At 39.0% G+C, this 17,270-nt stretch overlaps 1 protein-coding gene across 8 annotated transcripts in view; it reads left to right on the top strand.

Annotated features, from left to right (window-relative positions):
* ORC3 (origin recognition complex subunit 3) overlaps positions 1-16,270 on the top strand; it is a 66,678-nt gene extending 50,408 nt beyond the window's left edge. For 6 of the 8 annotated variants that reach the window (XM_007195937.2, XM_007195935.2, XM_057527496.1 and 3 more), the window contains 6 exons: positions 1,072-1,154; positions 2,090-2,190; positions 6,117-6,258; positions 7,886-8,002; positions 10,363-10,442; positions 10,932-11,370. In XM_007195937.2, coding sequence (XP_007195999.1) covers positions 1,072-1,154; positions 2,090-2,190; positions 6,117-6,258; positions 7,886-8,002; positions 10,363-10,442; positions 10,932-11,037 — 629 coding nt within the window. In that variant the 3' untranslated portion in view covers positions 11,038-11,370. Of the gene's footprint in view, positions 1-1,071; positions 1,155-2,089; positions 2,191-6,116; positions 6,259-7,885; positions 8,003-10,362; positions 10,475-10,931; positions 11,371-15,662 lie in introns of those variants that run through there. The other 2 variants (XM_007195934.2, XM_007195933.2) reach the window with 2 other exon arrangements.
* Positions 16,271-17,270: the final 1,000 nt, after the last annotated feature.

Genomic DNA, 17,270 nt, shown 5'->3' with positions numbered 1-17,270 from the left:
GATTAACAGTCTGAAGAATAAAGAATTTTGTAAGTTGAAGCAAAACCAGTGTCTTGAATAAATGTACTTTTCTGTTTTCAAAAGTGGCACATTATTAATAATAAAGTGAAATTAACCCCACCCTCCCATATTGGACAAGCATACAGTTTGACTGTATGCTATCTCTAGTTCCTTGACAGTTATTACACATTACAGTTTAGGTTTAAAATTACATTTGGAGGGTTAAGTAGGTCAGAGTGTCATATCAGATTTATTTTTAAGGCTCTGCTACATGTTAATGAAATGGGACAGAGAATTTATTAGATATTTTAACCTTAAATCATATCTTTCTTTAACCAAGATTTATCAATAGCTAAAAAGAAATGTATTCTTCGAGAACAAGGCAGATTCTCCGGCTGCATCTTCCTGTCTTAGGTTTGGCCAAATAAGCCATGTGAGTGTGAGGTTGCTAAAACCTGCCCTGCACCAGGGAGAGGCTGTTAGAACCTCATGTTCTCTGGAAACACAACTACACCTTTTACCAGATACGGTTTTCTGTTTCCTTTGCTAAAGAACCATGATGCAGTTTGTATTTCAGTAAATTATTTCAAAACTTTTATGCACTACCCACTTCAGACTTAAATAGCATGTCAAATATAGTGAATGGGAAGATCCAGGCCAAGTTTACCAGGGTGTAGGTTTGTATTGTTTACATCAATCATGGCATAATCAAAGGACCATAATTTAAGTTTGTTCGTTTTTTAAAAGCTATTTATAACAGCACAAAGATTTGGAGATTTTTTTTTCTGTTGGTTTGAGGGGATTTGTGTGTATTTTGTTTTGTTCTCACTGTTGGTCACATTTTTAAAATTCAGTAGCTGGTTTCTTTGAAGACCTCTCTGCAGCATAACTTATGTAATATTTATTGACCTTCAGCTTCTGGAAGAAACCATTTATGTGATGGAACCTTGATCCCCTGCCACATTAAAAAAAAAAAAATAGATGAAATTTTATTTCCCTTGGAGTAGTAGAAATGTTTGTTCTCTTAAATGGATTTACCCAAGCTGCTGTATGTTGGTTTTGTATTAAAAGCAGAAGCCAAAGAAGAAGAAGAAGATACTTCTGAGTCACAGTCAAAGGGACTTCAGAAGACAGACCTCTATCATCTTCAGAAGGTCAGATCACTTCCTTATCCTTCCAGCCACATCCCTTGATGCTCCCGTGTGCTCTAGATTAGCTCTGCCTGCATGTTTTTGTTTTCATTTTTAAACCACAACTAGGAACAAAGCAGACTTTGTAACTCACTTATAAATTGAACATCCTGTTTATCCCACTGCTATCCTCATTCTCCGTGTAGAAGTCGGTGGAAACTGTTCCGATAGCCTCAGAGAGAAAGAGAATTAACTAGTAATAAGGGAAAATGGGAACCTGGTTGCAAAAAGGAATCTGATGATTTATCTGATGTATTTGTTTGTCAGTTTGATCAAATTGAGAGGTTCAGAAGAGACTCTTTAGTTTTAGATACTTTTCTTGATTTTTTAAAGGAATGCATATTGAGTATAGAGCGGAAATTGAGCCACAGTGTGTCTAGTATAGCCTTTTTCAGATAGTTCTAACTTCAGCAGACTTTGTAACTCACAAAGGATCTTGGTTGTCAAAGTAAAGAACCTTCTGTAAACCATGATACCAAGTTATGATAAACGTAGAATAAAATATCAATCTAAGCAAAACAAAGCATGTGGAATCTATTCTGTTAGCATGGCAAAGAGCAAGCGTTTTCTCTTCTTCTTGGAAGTCCTTTTCTCAAATGAATTAATGAGTTGTGGCTCGGCAGCACTCTGCCCTATAACTTAGTAACGACGTAAACTGCCCTTCTCCTCTTTCCCTGAAAAGTCACTTGGTATTTTTTGAAGCAAAATATCTAGGAGGAGAGATTCTTCCCAGTCCTGAAAAATAAAAGATAAACACAACCCCTTTTGATCTGGTTCTTTCTCTGTACATTCTGTCGTATGGAAAGGGCATCAGCTGCCTCTGCCTGAGCAACAGAGCTGCCCTCTGAGGGGCTTTCTGTCTCAGAATCACCAGAAAAGGTATGTTCTTCCATCCATAGTCATTACTGGAAATGAAGGAGTTAAGAAGAACAAGTAAGAGGCAGACCAAGTTTGAAGTCCTCAGAGAACAACTTGTGAGCTTCATCGACAGTCTGGTGAGGTGAGTCCGTTGTTGCTCTCCAGAGCTAAAAATCAGGCTATTTGCCCAAATCGCACTGGTGTGACAGCTGTCCGCAGCCAGTCCGGGACACTTCTGGATTAGGCTTCTTGCTCCCCGAGGCCCTCCGTCCAGCACAGACTTGTAACTTCTATTCCTTTCCCATCCTTATTAAGGTGGCTCAGCAGATGGCTTGGTTCTTTCTTTTACTGCCAGTTCAAGAACACAGGTTTAAATTTGATCTAGTTCTTTAGGCCTGGGCGGGGGTGGGGATGGAAACAGAACAGGAAACAGAAAAGTGAGTGTTTTCCCCCTAGTAGCAGAGTGTTTGCATTACACTTAATCCTTGCTCTGTCTTTGCTCAGAGTATGCTGGATCTGGGCCAAACCCAGAAAACAGCCCAGCCCAGCTGTAATACCCTATTTTATCCTGAGTGAAGGGTTTCTAATTCTGAGGGATACCAGTGCAACTCAGGATCATGGCAGCACAGACGCATGGTGAGCAGGGCACTCAGAGTCAGTCTAGAAGTCCACCAGTCCTACCTGTATTTTAAGGTGATTGCTTTCTTGGGAAACCCAGATCATTCTGATATTTGGATTTCCCAAAAGCCAGCTCTGTGTAGCTCTTTAAAATCACATACCTAACCTGCAGGTGGGACATGCCATATAGGAAAAAAATGAGAGGTCTGAAAAATAAAATGATTTAATAGTTAAATAGGGAAAAAACTGTTCTTTGTCATTGCTTATTCTGTTTTTTAATGGCAGTTGAAACTCAGCAGCAGGCTAGGCACTGACTAGAATCAAGTACTAAAAAAAAAAAGCAGCTCAGTTATTGAAGACAAAGAGTGGTTTTCTGATAAATTGCCTGTCCTTCTTGAAAATGAAGAGTTCCATTTTCCAGGACAGTTTTGGGGCAGAGTCATTTTTCCTGGTCGCTGGGGGAGAAATTACTGATGTCAGGACAGGGGTCGAAACAGTCAACCAAGTATGATAAGAAGAAGGTTAAAGTGAGAGAAATGGGTCACATAAAAGTGACCTACTGGCTAGAAATGACCTTGGAAAACTCAGAGAATTAACCTTGCCCTACTGGGCCTTCCTGTTCTTGTAGTTTCTAGCCTCAAGTTCCTGGTTTTTCCCTTTTACCTAAGTTGTGACCATTGTAGTTGCTAAAAATGATTTTACAGTGTAATTTGGCATAATTTATAGGTCAAATGTCATGTTCCTTTCTGCATTCCCACAAATCCCAAATTGTAGGCTCTGAAACCAACCAACCATTTCCCTTTTATGATCTTTGACCTAATATGCCTGACTTTTCACCTTCCTGAGCAGTTATTGAAATAAAGCTGGGTGGGCATGATTGAAATGCGTTGTATTGTGAAATCACAAAAATTTCCATGCCAGGATTTACTATCTTTACCAAGATTGAGTATCCCAGCAGGGAAGAGATTATGACTGTAGCATGTTACAGCTAAATGGGACCTGAGGAGTCATGTGGCAGCTAAAGCCCAGAGAGAGGCTATGACTTTTGGAAAGTCACATAGTTAGTCCCAGTCTGCTGACATCTTTCAGAAGGCCCGCTCTCTCTCCCCGCACTGTCCCCAAAGACCACACCACAGATGTCTGAACAGAGCTTGGAGTTCTGGAGAAAAGAGGTCCTTGAAAGATAACTATAAGCAACCGACTCCAGGAAGTAGAGTTCCCCGTACACCATGAGCAGCTCTTGCTGAAACTACTGAGAAATGAGAATAAGTTGCCACTTTCTAAGTTACTGTTTTCACCAAAATACAAGCTTCAACTTTGTAGCCCTTGTGGATACTAAGTGGTCCTACCAGCTCCCCCAGACCACCGGCTCTTCTGCTTGTGGACTCCGCTCTGAGTCTAAACTGAGCATCATGCAGAGCTCCGGTGCCAGACTCAACTGCTGATGTCCGTGCCAGCCTCCAGATTTGGAGTTGGATAAAAATTCTAATGTATGATGATGTTTTGTCAGTATTTTTCAACTAACATAGCCCAGTGGAAACAAAATACAGGTAAGTATTTAGACTCTGGAGGTTCTTTGAGGATATCTAACAAGGACTTTTACCTTGAGAATTATCTGAATCTCTGAAAATTAAATAAAGATGTTAAAAAGGGAGAGGAGGACAAATATGAGACAAAACTTTTTCTGAAACTGACTCTTATCTGGTTGCCTTGTTAGATTTCCAGTCCTTATCACAGAGCAAGGACTCCAATGTGATCTTTTAATGACCATTATGTATAATGATTGGGGAGAAAACAGCCTGAGGTTGGGATAGGAAAAGCTTATGCTCAGAAATTACAAATGGGTAGCCGGCCATCCAGGGAGGCAGCTGGCATCACAGAAACCATTCCTGAGACTACAGCTAAATAGCTTAATCTCGAGTCAGATGTTAGCAGTACTTGAGGTATAGAATGCTGGTTCTTAGGGCCAAGTCAGAATCATAATGCTCTTTGCACACGGGCTTTATTCCAATGACTCTGAAGAAGGAGCAGCATCTGGAAGCTAAATGAGCAGGGGGCCAGGAGCTCTTGAGGCGGGCAGGACGGAGATGGTGGGGAGTGAGGGACACGGCTCATGCCCTCTCTGCGTCCTCTCTTCCTCAGAGCCAGACCACACGGGTGGAGCAGGCGTGGGGGGATTTTTCTCGGCCCTGGTATCCTCTCCAGGAGGGAAGAAAGCCAGGACACCAGGAAGCAGCGTAATTTCCCCAGTGGCTGGGCTGAGGGAGCTGCTTGGTTCTGCCTGCACGGGTGGGAAAGGGAGCTGATACAAATCTGTCATGTGACCAAAATACTTTAGGCCCAGGACTAACTAAGCCCCAGAAATATTTATGAAGGCATGTGAGTTAACTGCTTTAATCAAGTTAGTGACTTATTAATCTGTCTTTGGGTTATGGGTGCCAGAGCTTCTCCCTTCCAGTTTGCTACCCTCTAGGCCACCCAGGAACCACGGCCGTCACGGCTCATACCAGCTGATAGGCTCATTATATATTCAGATGAAATTTTTAATGCTTTATTTTTTAAGTTCAGATTTCATTAAAATGGGTTTATTATCTAGCTCATAAATAAGACAGAAGAATCCCAAGTTACAGTGGTATTTTTTTAATAATTGAAATTTTAATGATAAATGATTTCCTTGTTTTTAATATTCTGAAGCTAAAATTTAGCCTTTTCTGCCTATAAAGTAAGGAGGAAGTCTAACACATAAAAAACTTTACCTATATTACTTCTATGAGAGATATTTCTGTGATCAAAAAAGAATTTCCTGAACTCTTAATTCCAGGTCTGAGGCCTGTGTCTAACAGTGCCAGGAGTTGAATGTTTGCTATGATAAGGACTATGGATACCTCTGTTTCCTAAGTAATTTAAGAAAGTATTCATTTATACTTTAAGAAATTCTACCGTAAATATTTTGAGCAAAGTGGGAAGCAGGCACATAGCATAGGAAGATCGGCTCGGTGCTTTGTCACCACCTGGAGGGGTGGGATAGGGAGGTTGGGAGGGAGACGCAAGAGGGAAGAGATATGGGGACATATGTATACGTATAGCTGATTCACTTTGTATTAAAGCAGAAACTAACACACCATTGTAAAACAATTATACTCCAATAAAGACGTTTAAAAAAAAAAAAGATTTTGAGCAGAAATGTAATTTATATACATTTGTTCCTAGAAATCTAAATCAGAACTAAGATATAGTTTCTTGTACACCAGAGAGTCAAAGTTTTAAACAATATTACATGGAGAGGTAGAATTCTGAGTGCAGCTGCACTGGATTTGGTTGGTTTTGGCTATTGTTGATTTTGCTTTTTCAGTAAGTTGCTCAGCCCTCTACAGAGGACTAACAAAAGTGGTTTATTGAAAATAGACCTGTGCTTACCTAAAAGCTGATACCTGACTTTGGTGGTTTCAGAGAATACCTCCTGCTTCCAGAGACACAGCCTCTGCATGAGGTGCTGTACTTCAGTGCTGCCCACACCCTTCGCCAGCACCTGAACGCTGCCCCGCGGATCGCCCTCCATACCGCACTCAACAACCCATATTATTACCTCAAGGTAAGAAGCAGTCCTTTCTCTGACAATTTAGTTCACACTCCAGGCTTTATGTATCACAAAAATATTGTAAATTTGCAGTTCTAATGAGCAGGGAACTGGCAGCTCAGGGTTGCACCTCTTTCAGATATTTTTAAAAATTCTTTAGATTTTTAGAGGGCTTTTTCTAAGCCAGTGAACTAACACTGCCAACTTTTGATCATGCGTAATTGTCTTCTCCTTCATGTGATAAAACCAGATCATAGGCACTAAGACTTGAGAATAATGCTACTACTCTTGAAAATAAAGGAAAGGTTTCTTACAGACATAACAGCAGATAATAGGTCAAACCATATGGCCCAGTGAAATTACTTAAAAGATCCAAATGATTGTTTCTGATGCAAAAAAAAAAAAAAAAAGGAATTTAATCTTGGATTTTAAACCAAAGAAAGATCTGCTCTGAGATTATCTCCAGAGCTGAGTATAGAGGACAGCCAGCAATATGCCAGGGATAAAACTGCTAAACTCCAGACACATTTGCCAGTTCCAAGTTGTTCTTTAAACAGAGAGTTCAAGACAGTTCAGAATTTTTAAAACTAACTTTCTTATGACCAGGTAACGTGATCATTTTAAACAGCTCAGTAAGCTATAGTTCAGTTATATACAAAGTAATTTCTTGATAATTTGCTAAGTTAATATTAAATTGTTAATTTGTTAATAAGTTATCAACTCAGTTAAACACCTAGAAATCTTGCAACAGAGGATACTTAAGAAGTGACTCCATAAAACCTATGAAGAGAGCTCCGATGTATTGGTTTCCTGTCCAAAATGGCACACAAACATGCTAAGCCTTACAAGACAATACTGAGTAGGAAGATGTAAATCAGTGATTTTTCAATGATGGTGGTAGTGGGGTACTTGAATAATTTCATATTTAAGGTACAAAATATCAATTATTTTTATTATATAAACCACAAATTAAAACTCTTTACATAATCTTTTTGGCTAGTATTAAGTCTCAGAAGAGAACTGGTGCGATTTCAGCAGTTTTGGGAAGGATATAATTCCCACGTGTATGTTTGAGAGAGATTTTGTTTCTTAATAAGAACCATCATTTTCACATAGGTTGAAAAAACACTGATGGTTTTGTAGAGGTTAGGATCTGCAGTGTTGACAGTAGTCTTCTTTGAGAGATAACTTATATCCCTGGTAGTGGTGTGTTGGTATTTATTAATACAGTATAGTAATTGCTAGAATTCATGTAATTACAAATGTTGGAAGTGGCATTTTATTGAAAATCCACAAAATTCCATAAACTTTTATGGAAACCAGAAATGCATTAAAGTCTCAATAATGAATAATGTATGATTAAAATGAAAAAAATTAACAATTTATGATGAAAATGAAGACTATGCTTGTCTTCTGATCCTGGCTGTATTCATCTAGTCATTAGGAGGTAGAGGGATTTTGACCAAGACCTCATCCTAAACAACCAGCTAACTATTGGAGAGTAGGTGCAACTCACAAAATAAAGGAAACCAAAGACTCCACTTATTGGCTTACTAAGTTCAGGTTAGCAGGTTAATTAATGTCTGATTTTGTTCCTCATCATTTCTGAAAGGTAGTTATCTTAGTTTACTGTTATTTTTAGAATGAAGCACTGAGAAGTGAAGAAGGTTGTATTCCAAATGTCGCCCCAGACATCTGCATAGCATATAAACTGCACCTGGAGTGCAGCAGGCTAATCAACCTTGTGGACTGGTCGGAGGTAGGTCAGGGGGAAAGAGCAAGCTGTCTATGTGTCTAACCATCCATGACAACTTTCCTGGAATGTTTTTGTACTTTTGGTACTTTGAAACTCATCTCTTATTTTTTAAATACCCTGTCTTTGGTTTGGAAAGCATTATAAATCACCCGGCAAGTTTCTCCAGAAAAGCAGCTAACTGCTCAACAGTCCCACACAAACCCCTGCACTCTGATCCCACACCTTCAACCGAGCCAATTCTGCATCCATGCCAGGTCAAAATAAGTACATTTTAGTATGTTTAGCAAAAGCTGAACAGTTTAGGTCAGTTCCGTTATTCCACAGAATAAAGAAGTACATTATTAACTAGCATTTCCCTTATTGCATAAAAGAAAAGAAAATATTGGAATAACTACACAAAAGTTAACTCTGTTAAAGGCCCTATTTGACAAATGTCACCATTTAAAAATATGCATAATTGGCTGCTTCCAAGAAAAATGGGCATTTTCCTGGGAGATGGAGGTTGGAGTAGAGGATACAGGGCATCCTTTGCTTTTCAACTTTGAATAGTTTTGCTTCCTGTTTTTCTCTGCACATTTCTTAGTTCTCTGAAATATAAGATTATTCAGAAACCATTCCATTATCTTTTAATTTTTTTTTTCTTATGCAGAGAGCACAATACTTTATTTATTTTTAATAGATCTTTATTGGAGCGTAATTGCTTCACAATACTGTGTTAGTTTCTGTTGTACAACAAAGTGAATCAGCCATATACATACATATATCCCCGTATCCCCTCCCTCTTGCGTCTCCCTCCCACCCTCCCCATCCCACCCCTCTAGGTGGTCACAGAGCACAGAGCTGATCTCCCTGTGCTATGCGGCTGCTTCCCACTAGCTATCTTACATTTGGTAGCGTATATATGTCCATGCCACTCTCTCACTTCGTCCCAGCTTACCCTTCCCCCTCCCTGTGTCCTCAAGTCTATTCTCTACATCTGTGTCTTTATTCCTGTCCTGCCGCTAGGTTCTTCAGAACCATTGTTTTTTTTTAGATTCCGTATATACGTGTTAGCATATGGTGTTTGTTTCCTCTTTCTGACTTCACTCTGTGTGACAGACTCTAGGTCCATCCACCTCACTACAAATAACTCAATTTCGTTTCTTTTTATGGCTGAGTAATATTCCATTGTATATATGTGCCACATCTTCTTTATCCATTCATCTGTCAATGGACACTTAGGTTGCTTCCATGTCCTGGCTATGGTAAATAGTGCTGCAATGAACATTGTGGTACGTGACTCTTTTTGACTTATGGTTTTCTCAGGGTATATGCCCAGTAGTGGGATTGCTGGGTCGTATGATAGTTCTATTTTTCGTTTTTTAAGGAACCTCCATACTGTTCTCCATTGTGGCTGTATCAATTTACATTCCCACTAACAGTGCAAGAGTGTTCCCTTTTCTTCACACCCTCTCCAGCATTTATTGTTTGTAGATTTTTTGATGATGGCCATTCTGACTGGTGTGAGGTGATATCTCATTGTAGTTTTGATTTGCATTTCTCTAATAATTAGTGATGTTGAGGATCTTTTCATGTGCCTCTTGGCCATCTGTATGTCTTCTTTGGTGAAATGTCTATTTAGGTCTTCCACCCATTTTTTAATTGGATTGTTTGTTTTTTTGATATTGAGCTCCATGAGCTGTTTGTATATTTTGGAGATTAATCCTTTGTCTGTTGTTTCATTTGCAAATATTTTCTCCCATTCTGAGGGTTGTCTTTTTGTCTTGTTTATGGTTTCCTTTGATGTGCAAAAGCTTTGAAGTTTCATTAGGTCCCATTTGTTTATTTTTGTTTTTATTTCCATTACTCTAGGAGGTGGGTCAAAAAAGACCTTGCTGTGGTTTATGTCAAAGAGTGTTTTTCCTATATTTTCCTCTAAGAGTTTTATAGTGTCTGGTCTTACATTTAGGTCTTTAATCCATTTGGAGTTTATTTTTGTGTATGGTGTTAGGGAGTGTTCTAATTTCATTCTTTTACATGTAGCTGTCCAGTTTTCCTAGCACCACTTATTGAAGAGGCTGTCTTCAGCCTCTTGTATGTTCTTCTTGCCTCCTTTGTCGTAAATTAGGTGACCATATGTGGGTGGGTTTACCTCTGGGCTTTCTATCCTGTACCATTGATCTATATTTCTGTTTTTGTGTACTTATTTATAGTGATCATCAATGTAGTTTTGAGACTCTGAAATTTGGTATAATTTTTAAAAATGTGTCAACTACCAGCAGCAGCAGTGCTTGACCTGGCTTAAATACAGAGCCATCAAGTGCAATAAAAGATGTTTGGCAGTGGCAGAGATTTTTATCTTCTTTTGTCCTATCTCTCAAAAGGCCTTTGCAACAGTTGTGACAGCTGCTGAAAAAATGGATGCAAATTCTGTAACCTCAGAAGAAAGGAATGAAATTATCCAGTATCCTTTAAAATCAATTCTACAGTGTCCAAGTAAGCATACAGAATAGTTTATAGTTTCTCCAGATCTACATTAGAGATTTAACCATACCATCCCAGAGTAACTTGTTTCTAAATACTTATTCCGAATTTAAAATGGCCCAAATCTAAACTATTTGGTCTAAAAACTTATATAAAGGTCATGTTCCAAAATTCACCAAAAATGGTCATTATTGAATTCTCTATTTTTCTGAGGTTATTAATATACTTTAAGAAGTTGGCAGGGAAGCAGTTTTCATACTCTGTGAAAATGAGAACCAGACAAGTGTTACACACTTTTCCATTCGTGTCTTATTGACAGTAGAGTCTAATTACATTTAATGTTTTCCAGTTAGGGTTTTAGTTTAATTTAGTAGTATGTATTCAGTTTACTAAATAATGTTTTAACATTGAGATTTTAACCCTTTTTTGTCAGAAGTACACGGTGAATTTCCTTAGCTATAGCCTCCAGTGCTCGGTTTATTAGAGCTGTTTCTGAGCTAGAACTTTTAGGATTTATAAAGCCTACCAAACAGAAGACTGACCATGTGGCAAGGCTAACATGGGGAGGCTGCTAGAAAGCAAATGAGTGAAGCCAGAAAGATAGCATTTAGCTTAAGAAAAAGGAGACCCATCATATTTACACACCGGTAGAGGAAGATTGCTTGGGAAGAAGAATAATGTGTAATCCCTGTGTGATGTTTAAACAGAAAAGTAGACTGTTAATCCCTATCAGGAATGTATCAAAGCACCTTTGGAGTACTTTAGAATCCAACAAGTAACATGCTAACATTGCAAGTAGAACCTCTCTCAGAGTATCACTGCAATTTTCAGTCATTAAGAAATTATGAATAAATTGTTCTTGAACATACATAATGTATAAATGTAATAAATTCCTTTGTCTAGGAGTATCTATTAATATGCATTTGATTTAATAGTACTTATTCCTGCTCCCCCAGTTTCTTGCACTGGCATTTCTCACTTTAGTAAATTATGTAATAAGATGAACATTCTAGAGGTTTCTCCTAGTGACTACAGAGGTTTTAAAACTGCCTCTGCTGCCCCATTTCCTTTAGTCTTACAACTTAAAAAAGTCCCAAGTTGTTTGGCTTTATGCTTAAAGGCAGTAAATATTCTACTTAAGGATGACCCGTCATGGAGTCTTAGAGCCTCTAAGGCCTTTACAAATCACATCAACCTTTTAAGACTCAGATGAAATGACATCTGAATCTCTTCCATGACAAGAACTCATCAAGACAATGAAACAAAGAGACCTCAAGTTCATTATTTAATATTCTGTTTCCAAGAGAATTCTGGGATGTGTCTTTAAGTATACTCACTAACATACCAAAATTACCATGCAAATATGACCAGGAGAAAAAAAGTCCAAATTCAGTGAAGACTGTTTTAGTTGCAAACCTTAGAACTGTGTACTTGCAGGTCTTTTTGTGTGTGTGTGCTTTGAGGACAAATTTAATGTATAACTGTTTTAAAATTTAATATAAACAAACTTAATATATAACTTAAACTTCATTAATTCTGGAGTGTAAAGGAGGTATTTTGAGTATAAAGGGCATCTTAGCCCTCTGGCAACAGGGTGGGCCGAGATGACATTAACGGATAAATGCTCCCTTCCCCACTTCCCTGCTCCAAAAACTAAAAGTGCTAGATGAAATATACTCCAAAACAAATCATCAGAATGTTGCCAGGGTTAAAAAGAAAGGTAAATTCCAAGGTACCAGAAATAATTGCAAGCCAGAGCAGAAAGTGTCTAGCCCTACAAAGCTTTGAGACAATTACCAGAGTAGCATTAGTTCAGATAGATTAAAAGTCTTATTGTCTTCATCTAAAAGATGCCAGGATTTCTTATTCAGCAGAATTTAAAAACATGTACATATGCACAAAGGGCTGTCAACTTGGAAAGTAAGGAATTTATGATATGTAAACACAAACACCACCACCAATAAGGAAGAAACTGGACAATAAGAGGCTTTTGACACCTTGAAATCCATGTGTTAAAGGCAGAGCCTCTGTCATCTAGGGGTCCCTGAATGAGGGCATGGAGCAGAGCCTCTGCCAGTGCTCATGATCAGAGCAGAGAATAGATTTCTACCGTGTGAAGTTTTCCACGATTTATCTTAACAGCAGCTAGGTCACTGTTTTTTCTCAATATTCTCTAGCCATTCCCCTCCAATCAGAGGTGCCCTCGATCATGTGTTTCATTTTTGACTATGGTTGGTAAAATCTAGGGAAAGAATGTGTGAATGATTTTAAGGATTTTCCACCTATTGTCTTAGTGAGGCAATCAGCAATACTCCATGTCTGATTAACGTGAAGACACCATCAGTATCTACAATGCAATTTCCTCAGCTTTCAAATGGTGCAGATGAGCGTCAGATAAAATTGTGTTTAGAAACCATTCCTTTTGACAAAATGCTTACACTGTAAGGTACAGAGGAACTGGCCTCACACAGACCCAGCAGATTTACGTCAGTCTGAGGCACTTGAGGGCTCTGAGCCCTGCTTCCTTTTTCTTTTGCTAGGCACTTAGTTGAATTCAGCTTATCTAAATGCATGTCAGGCACTGAACCACTTTGATTTTTCTTACTATCTACTTAAAGATTAGGTAAGGGAGTAGCAGGATGGAAACTGTTTTGTAAATATTCAAAAAGCTGTAAAATTGAAACATGAAGCTCATTTGTGGTAGCCATTAATGGAGCACAAAACCCTCAAGCCAGCCTATGAAGTGTCAGCTTAATTATGTCCATTGCTTAATACTGTAAAAACTTACAAATGGGATATTCTGATGCGCTAAATCTTGCATTTAATGAAATACTAATCTGAAATGTTTGAAAATTTCAAACTGTTGAAGTAGTTTGAAATTTTTTCACAAAGTATTTATTGAGCGCATACCATGTGCCAGGCACTGTTGCGGGCACTTGTGATACTTCAATGAGCACAGATCTTTGCCCTCATGCCATTCTAAGCAAAGGGAGTACAACGATTAATTATATAGTATATTACAGAAAAAACAAAACAAAACAAACAGCAAAAAGAAGCAGGACGTCATGCTGCAATTTTAAACAGTGGTCAGAACAGGCCTGAGATGATGTTTGAACAAAAAGATTTAGCCATGAAGTTTTATGGAAGAAGTGCATCGTACACAGAGAACAGCAATAACAGAGGTCCTAAGGGCAGTACGCAAGCTGCACTGGAGGAACAGCAAAGGTGGCCAGTGTGGGACACGCAGTGAGCAAGAGGGAAACTCAAAACTGAGTGGGGTGGGGTGGAGGGCAGGTAAGTTACGGCCCTGTAGACCACTGTAAAGTCCTTAACGTCTATAGGTGGGAAGCCATCTAAGTAAGACTTAGACCTTTAAGGGATCACTGACTGCTATGAGAATAGACTGGAATAGGTGAGGAGACGCAAATAAGGCAAAACAAAGACCAACTTGGAGGTCACTGAAATCATCCAAGCAAGACACAAATGTCAATGAGAGTAATAGTAGATGGTGAGATTTTAGATGGATCCAAGGTCGGATGAAGGATGTGAGGAATTCAGGGCTGTTTTTTGGCTGAGAAACTTCTGAATGGAGATGCCATTAGCTGAGGAGAAGTTTAAGAGGCAAAAACAAGGAGTTTGGTTTTGGACGGACGTCTTCAGACCTCTCATTAGATATCCAGGTGGAAAGGTCACACAGGGAGGTGAATATAACCATCTTTAGGATTAGATGAGATCACCAAAGTGAGTATGAGCAGAGGGGGCAAGGAGCCCAAGGTCAAACTCTGGTTATGTTTTAAAGTTCAGAGACAGGAAGACTGGGCCAGCAGCCAGTAATGGGAGGAGAATCAGGCAAGTGTGGTTAGTACCTTGCAAGCCAACTGAACAAAGTGTTTTAAGGTCAAATGTTGATTAGATTTAGCAATGTGGAATATATTGGTGACTGAGTGGTTGAATAGTGAAGACTAAGCCTGGTAGCCATCACCTACCAGATGACCTAACAAGTGTCTAAACTTATCACTAGTCCATACTTATCACACAGCGCCATACTTTGTGTGATACACTGCAGAGATCATAGCATCCTCTTATACAAAAGGTTTAACCTGAAACCAGTAAATGCTTTAGACCTAACTTCCAGTTTACAGTAAGTGCAAAGGGATAGAAAAGTTTAAATTAATGACATTGATTAATTAATGACAAAGAAACATTCAACAAAACAGGCCTAGTTGTTCAGAAAGTCAGAATCTTGATTGAATCCTGCTTTAGTGAGAAAGCTGCAAAAGACATTTTGAGGACAAATGGGAAAATCTGAATATGGACTAGATGTTAAATTAGGGAAGCATTACTTTAAGTGGGATGATGTTATTGAAGTTATGTAGGAGAAACCCCTTGTTCTTAGATGCATCATGTATACGTTCTTTGAAGCAGTTAAAAATATAAAGCAAATAAAATAAAAATACAAAGCATATAAAGCAAATATGGCAAAATAATTGTTCCCTTTAAGTGGATCGTTGGACCAATCTTTCAGCTTTTATGTTTTGATTTTTTTTCCTAATAAAAAAATTTGGTGACAAAAGGAGGGGGAGGGAGAAGATTGGAAATTTAGAAAATTCTTGAGTTCTGCTTTAAAGGTTATAGAACAGAAAAATAGGTAATAGCTAGAGAGGGATTATAAGATCAAAAGACTTAATAGCATGTTTATTATGCTTATGGGAATGATCTAGTACAGAGAAAGGAAATGGAGGCAGGAGAGGACTGCTGGCCCTGTCTTTGAATGAGCTAATGCTCCTCACCTAGGGCAGAGGCAGGAGCAGAGAATTGCTGGAGCCCTACCAATGAGTAGACAAGGACAAGCTCATTAGGTGCTTGAGCAGGATATTCACTTATTAACACCGATTACTGTATAATTGTGAAGTAAGGGAGTAAAGAGAACCCTAACAAGGCAAATATTGTATAGTCATTTCCAACCCTAGCTGCTTGGATCAGCGGGGGAGCATATTTAAACAGATTCCAAGTCTTCCCTCCCCACTTCTTTAGTCTTCTAAAGCAGTCTCTGTGGGTAGAACCTGGGAAAGCACCCCCGTTAATACTGCTCATGCAATCAGTGTCTCATTTGGAAACCATTTTCTGTAGGGATATAAGGTCTTGCCATAGGCCAAAGATAGCTTTGATGTTTTTAAACCTAGAATCTTTTTTTTTTCAGATTGCCTGTGCCTGTTTTTCCTAATACAAGGAACTATACCTGGTGATGTGCCTTGTTAATAGTGACTTACTGAACACATTACAGTAACCTGAGTACAGCAGCACACCAGCACTGCCTTTTACTGTAAAAGAAATAAGATGACTGCTAGCACACTAAGTTCTGTAGATACTTACTTACTAGAAGCAGTTTCAGGGCTCTTTGGGAACTCAAAGTGCGGCTGGTGATTTGCACTAATCACCACCTACTGGGTCCATCTAAATCTCGGATTAACTAAGTCCAAGAAGTTGCCCGCATTTTTTATTTTCTGAAATTACCTCACACACTACTGAAAATCAGTAAGCAGCCTATGAGCTAGGACATTCTGCTAAGGTGGACAGCAGAAACTTGGCTGTGGAGGAAATTTTGTTCTTGATCGAAGCTGCATCTAGAATGAAAACATGTGACTTGCGGCTCCATTCAGATTGCCAGCACTGGTTTCCTTTTAGCATATCTTGCCCTCTAAATATAAAAACCAGCTCTTTTATAAATTTAAATCTACATAAAAATTCACACACGCTTATTATATAAAAGAATGTTCGTCATTTTGGGGTGAGAAGGGATAAAGCATGTTTACGGTTGCTCTGCCCCCCTCCTCCACGTCTTAACTTACTGCTTGCATTCTAACATGCTGTCCCACTATACCAGCGGTTCTCGGCTGGGGACTGTTTTCTTCCCCCACCCCGGACATCTGTCAGTATCTGGAGGCACATTTTTTTGGTTGTCACAACTGGGGGAGGGTGCTATTGGCATCTAGTGGTTGAGGCCAGAAATGCTGCTGAACCTCCTACAACACACAAGATAAGTCTCCCCACAACAAAGAACCAATCTGGCCCAAATTGTCAGCAATGCTGAGGTTGAGAATGAGTCCATTAAAACCAAGTAGAGTTATCCACCCTACTTAAGGTCACCCTGCACTATACCAATGTTTCTCAGGCACTTAATGGGCATGTGAATTACCTGGGGATCTTGTGAAAGCCCTATACCACTTTTTGGCCTTGTTTTAAAGAAAGAATTGGTGAAATATAATCACTAAAGTTAAAAAGGGGAAAAATTCTTTTTGTGTATTCCACTAATTAGGTCAATTATAAATATTTATGTCCCAGTATATTTATGACTTAATTAGTAGAAACATGTTAATAGAATTTAACAAAAGAATTCACTTAAGTATTTTTGCTCACTTCATTATAGGAAAGCATGTATGGAAAGGGAATTAGATGTGCTGAATCATGCTTTCATATAATGTCCTTTAAAAAAGGTAAAAATTCTTGGGCTTCCCTGGTGGCGCAGTGGTTGAGAGTCTGCCTGCCAGTGCAGGGGACACGGGTTCGAGCCCTGGTCTGGGAAGATCCCACATGCCACGGAGAAACTAGGCCCGTGACCCACAGCTGCTGAGCCTGTGCGTCTGGAGCTTGTGCTCCGCAACAAGACAGGCCGCGATGGTGAGAGGCCCGCGCACCGCGATGAAGAGTGGTCCCCACTTGCCGCAACTAGAGAAAGCCCTCGCACAGAAACGAAGACCCAACACAGCCATAAATAAATTAAAAAATAAATAAAAAGTAAAAATTCTAC

Source organism: Balaenoptera acutorostrata, chromosome 14, assembly GCF_949987535.1.
Source record: "Balaenoptera acutorostrata chromosome 14, mBalAcu1.1, whole genome shotgun sequence".
Taxonomy (NCBI): Eukaryota; Metazoa; Chordata; class Mammalia; order Artiodactyla; family Balaenopteridae; genus Balaenoptera; species Balaenoptera acutorostrata.
This window is presented reverse-complemented; position numbering and strand designations above follow the sequence as displayed.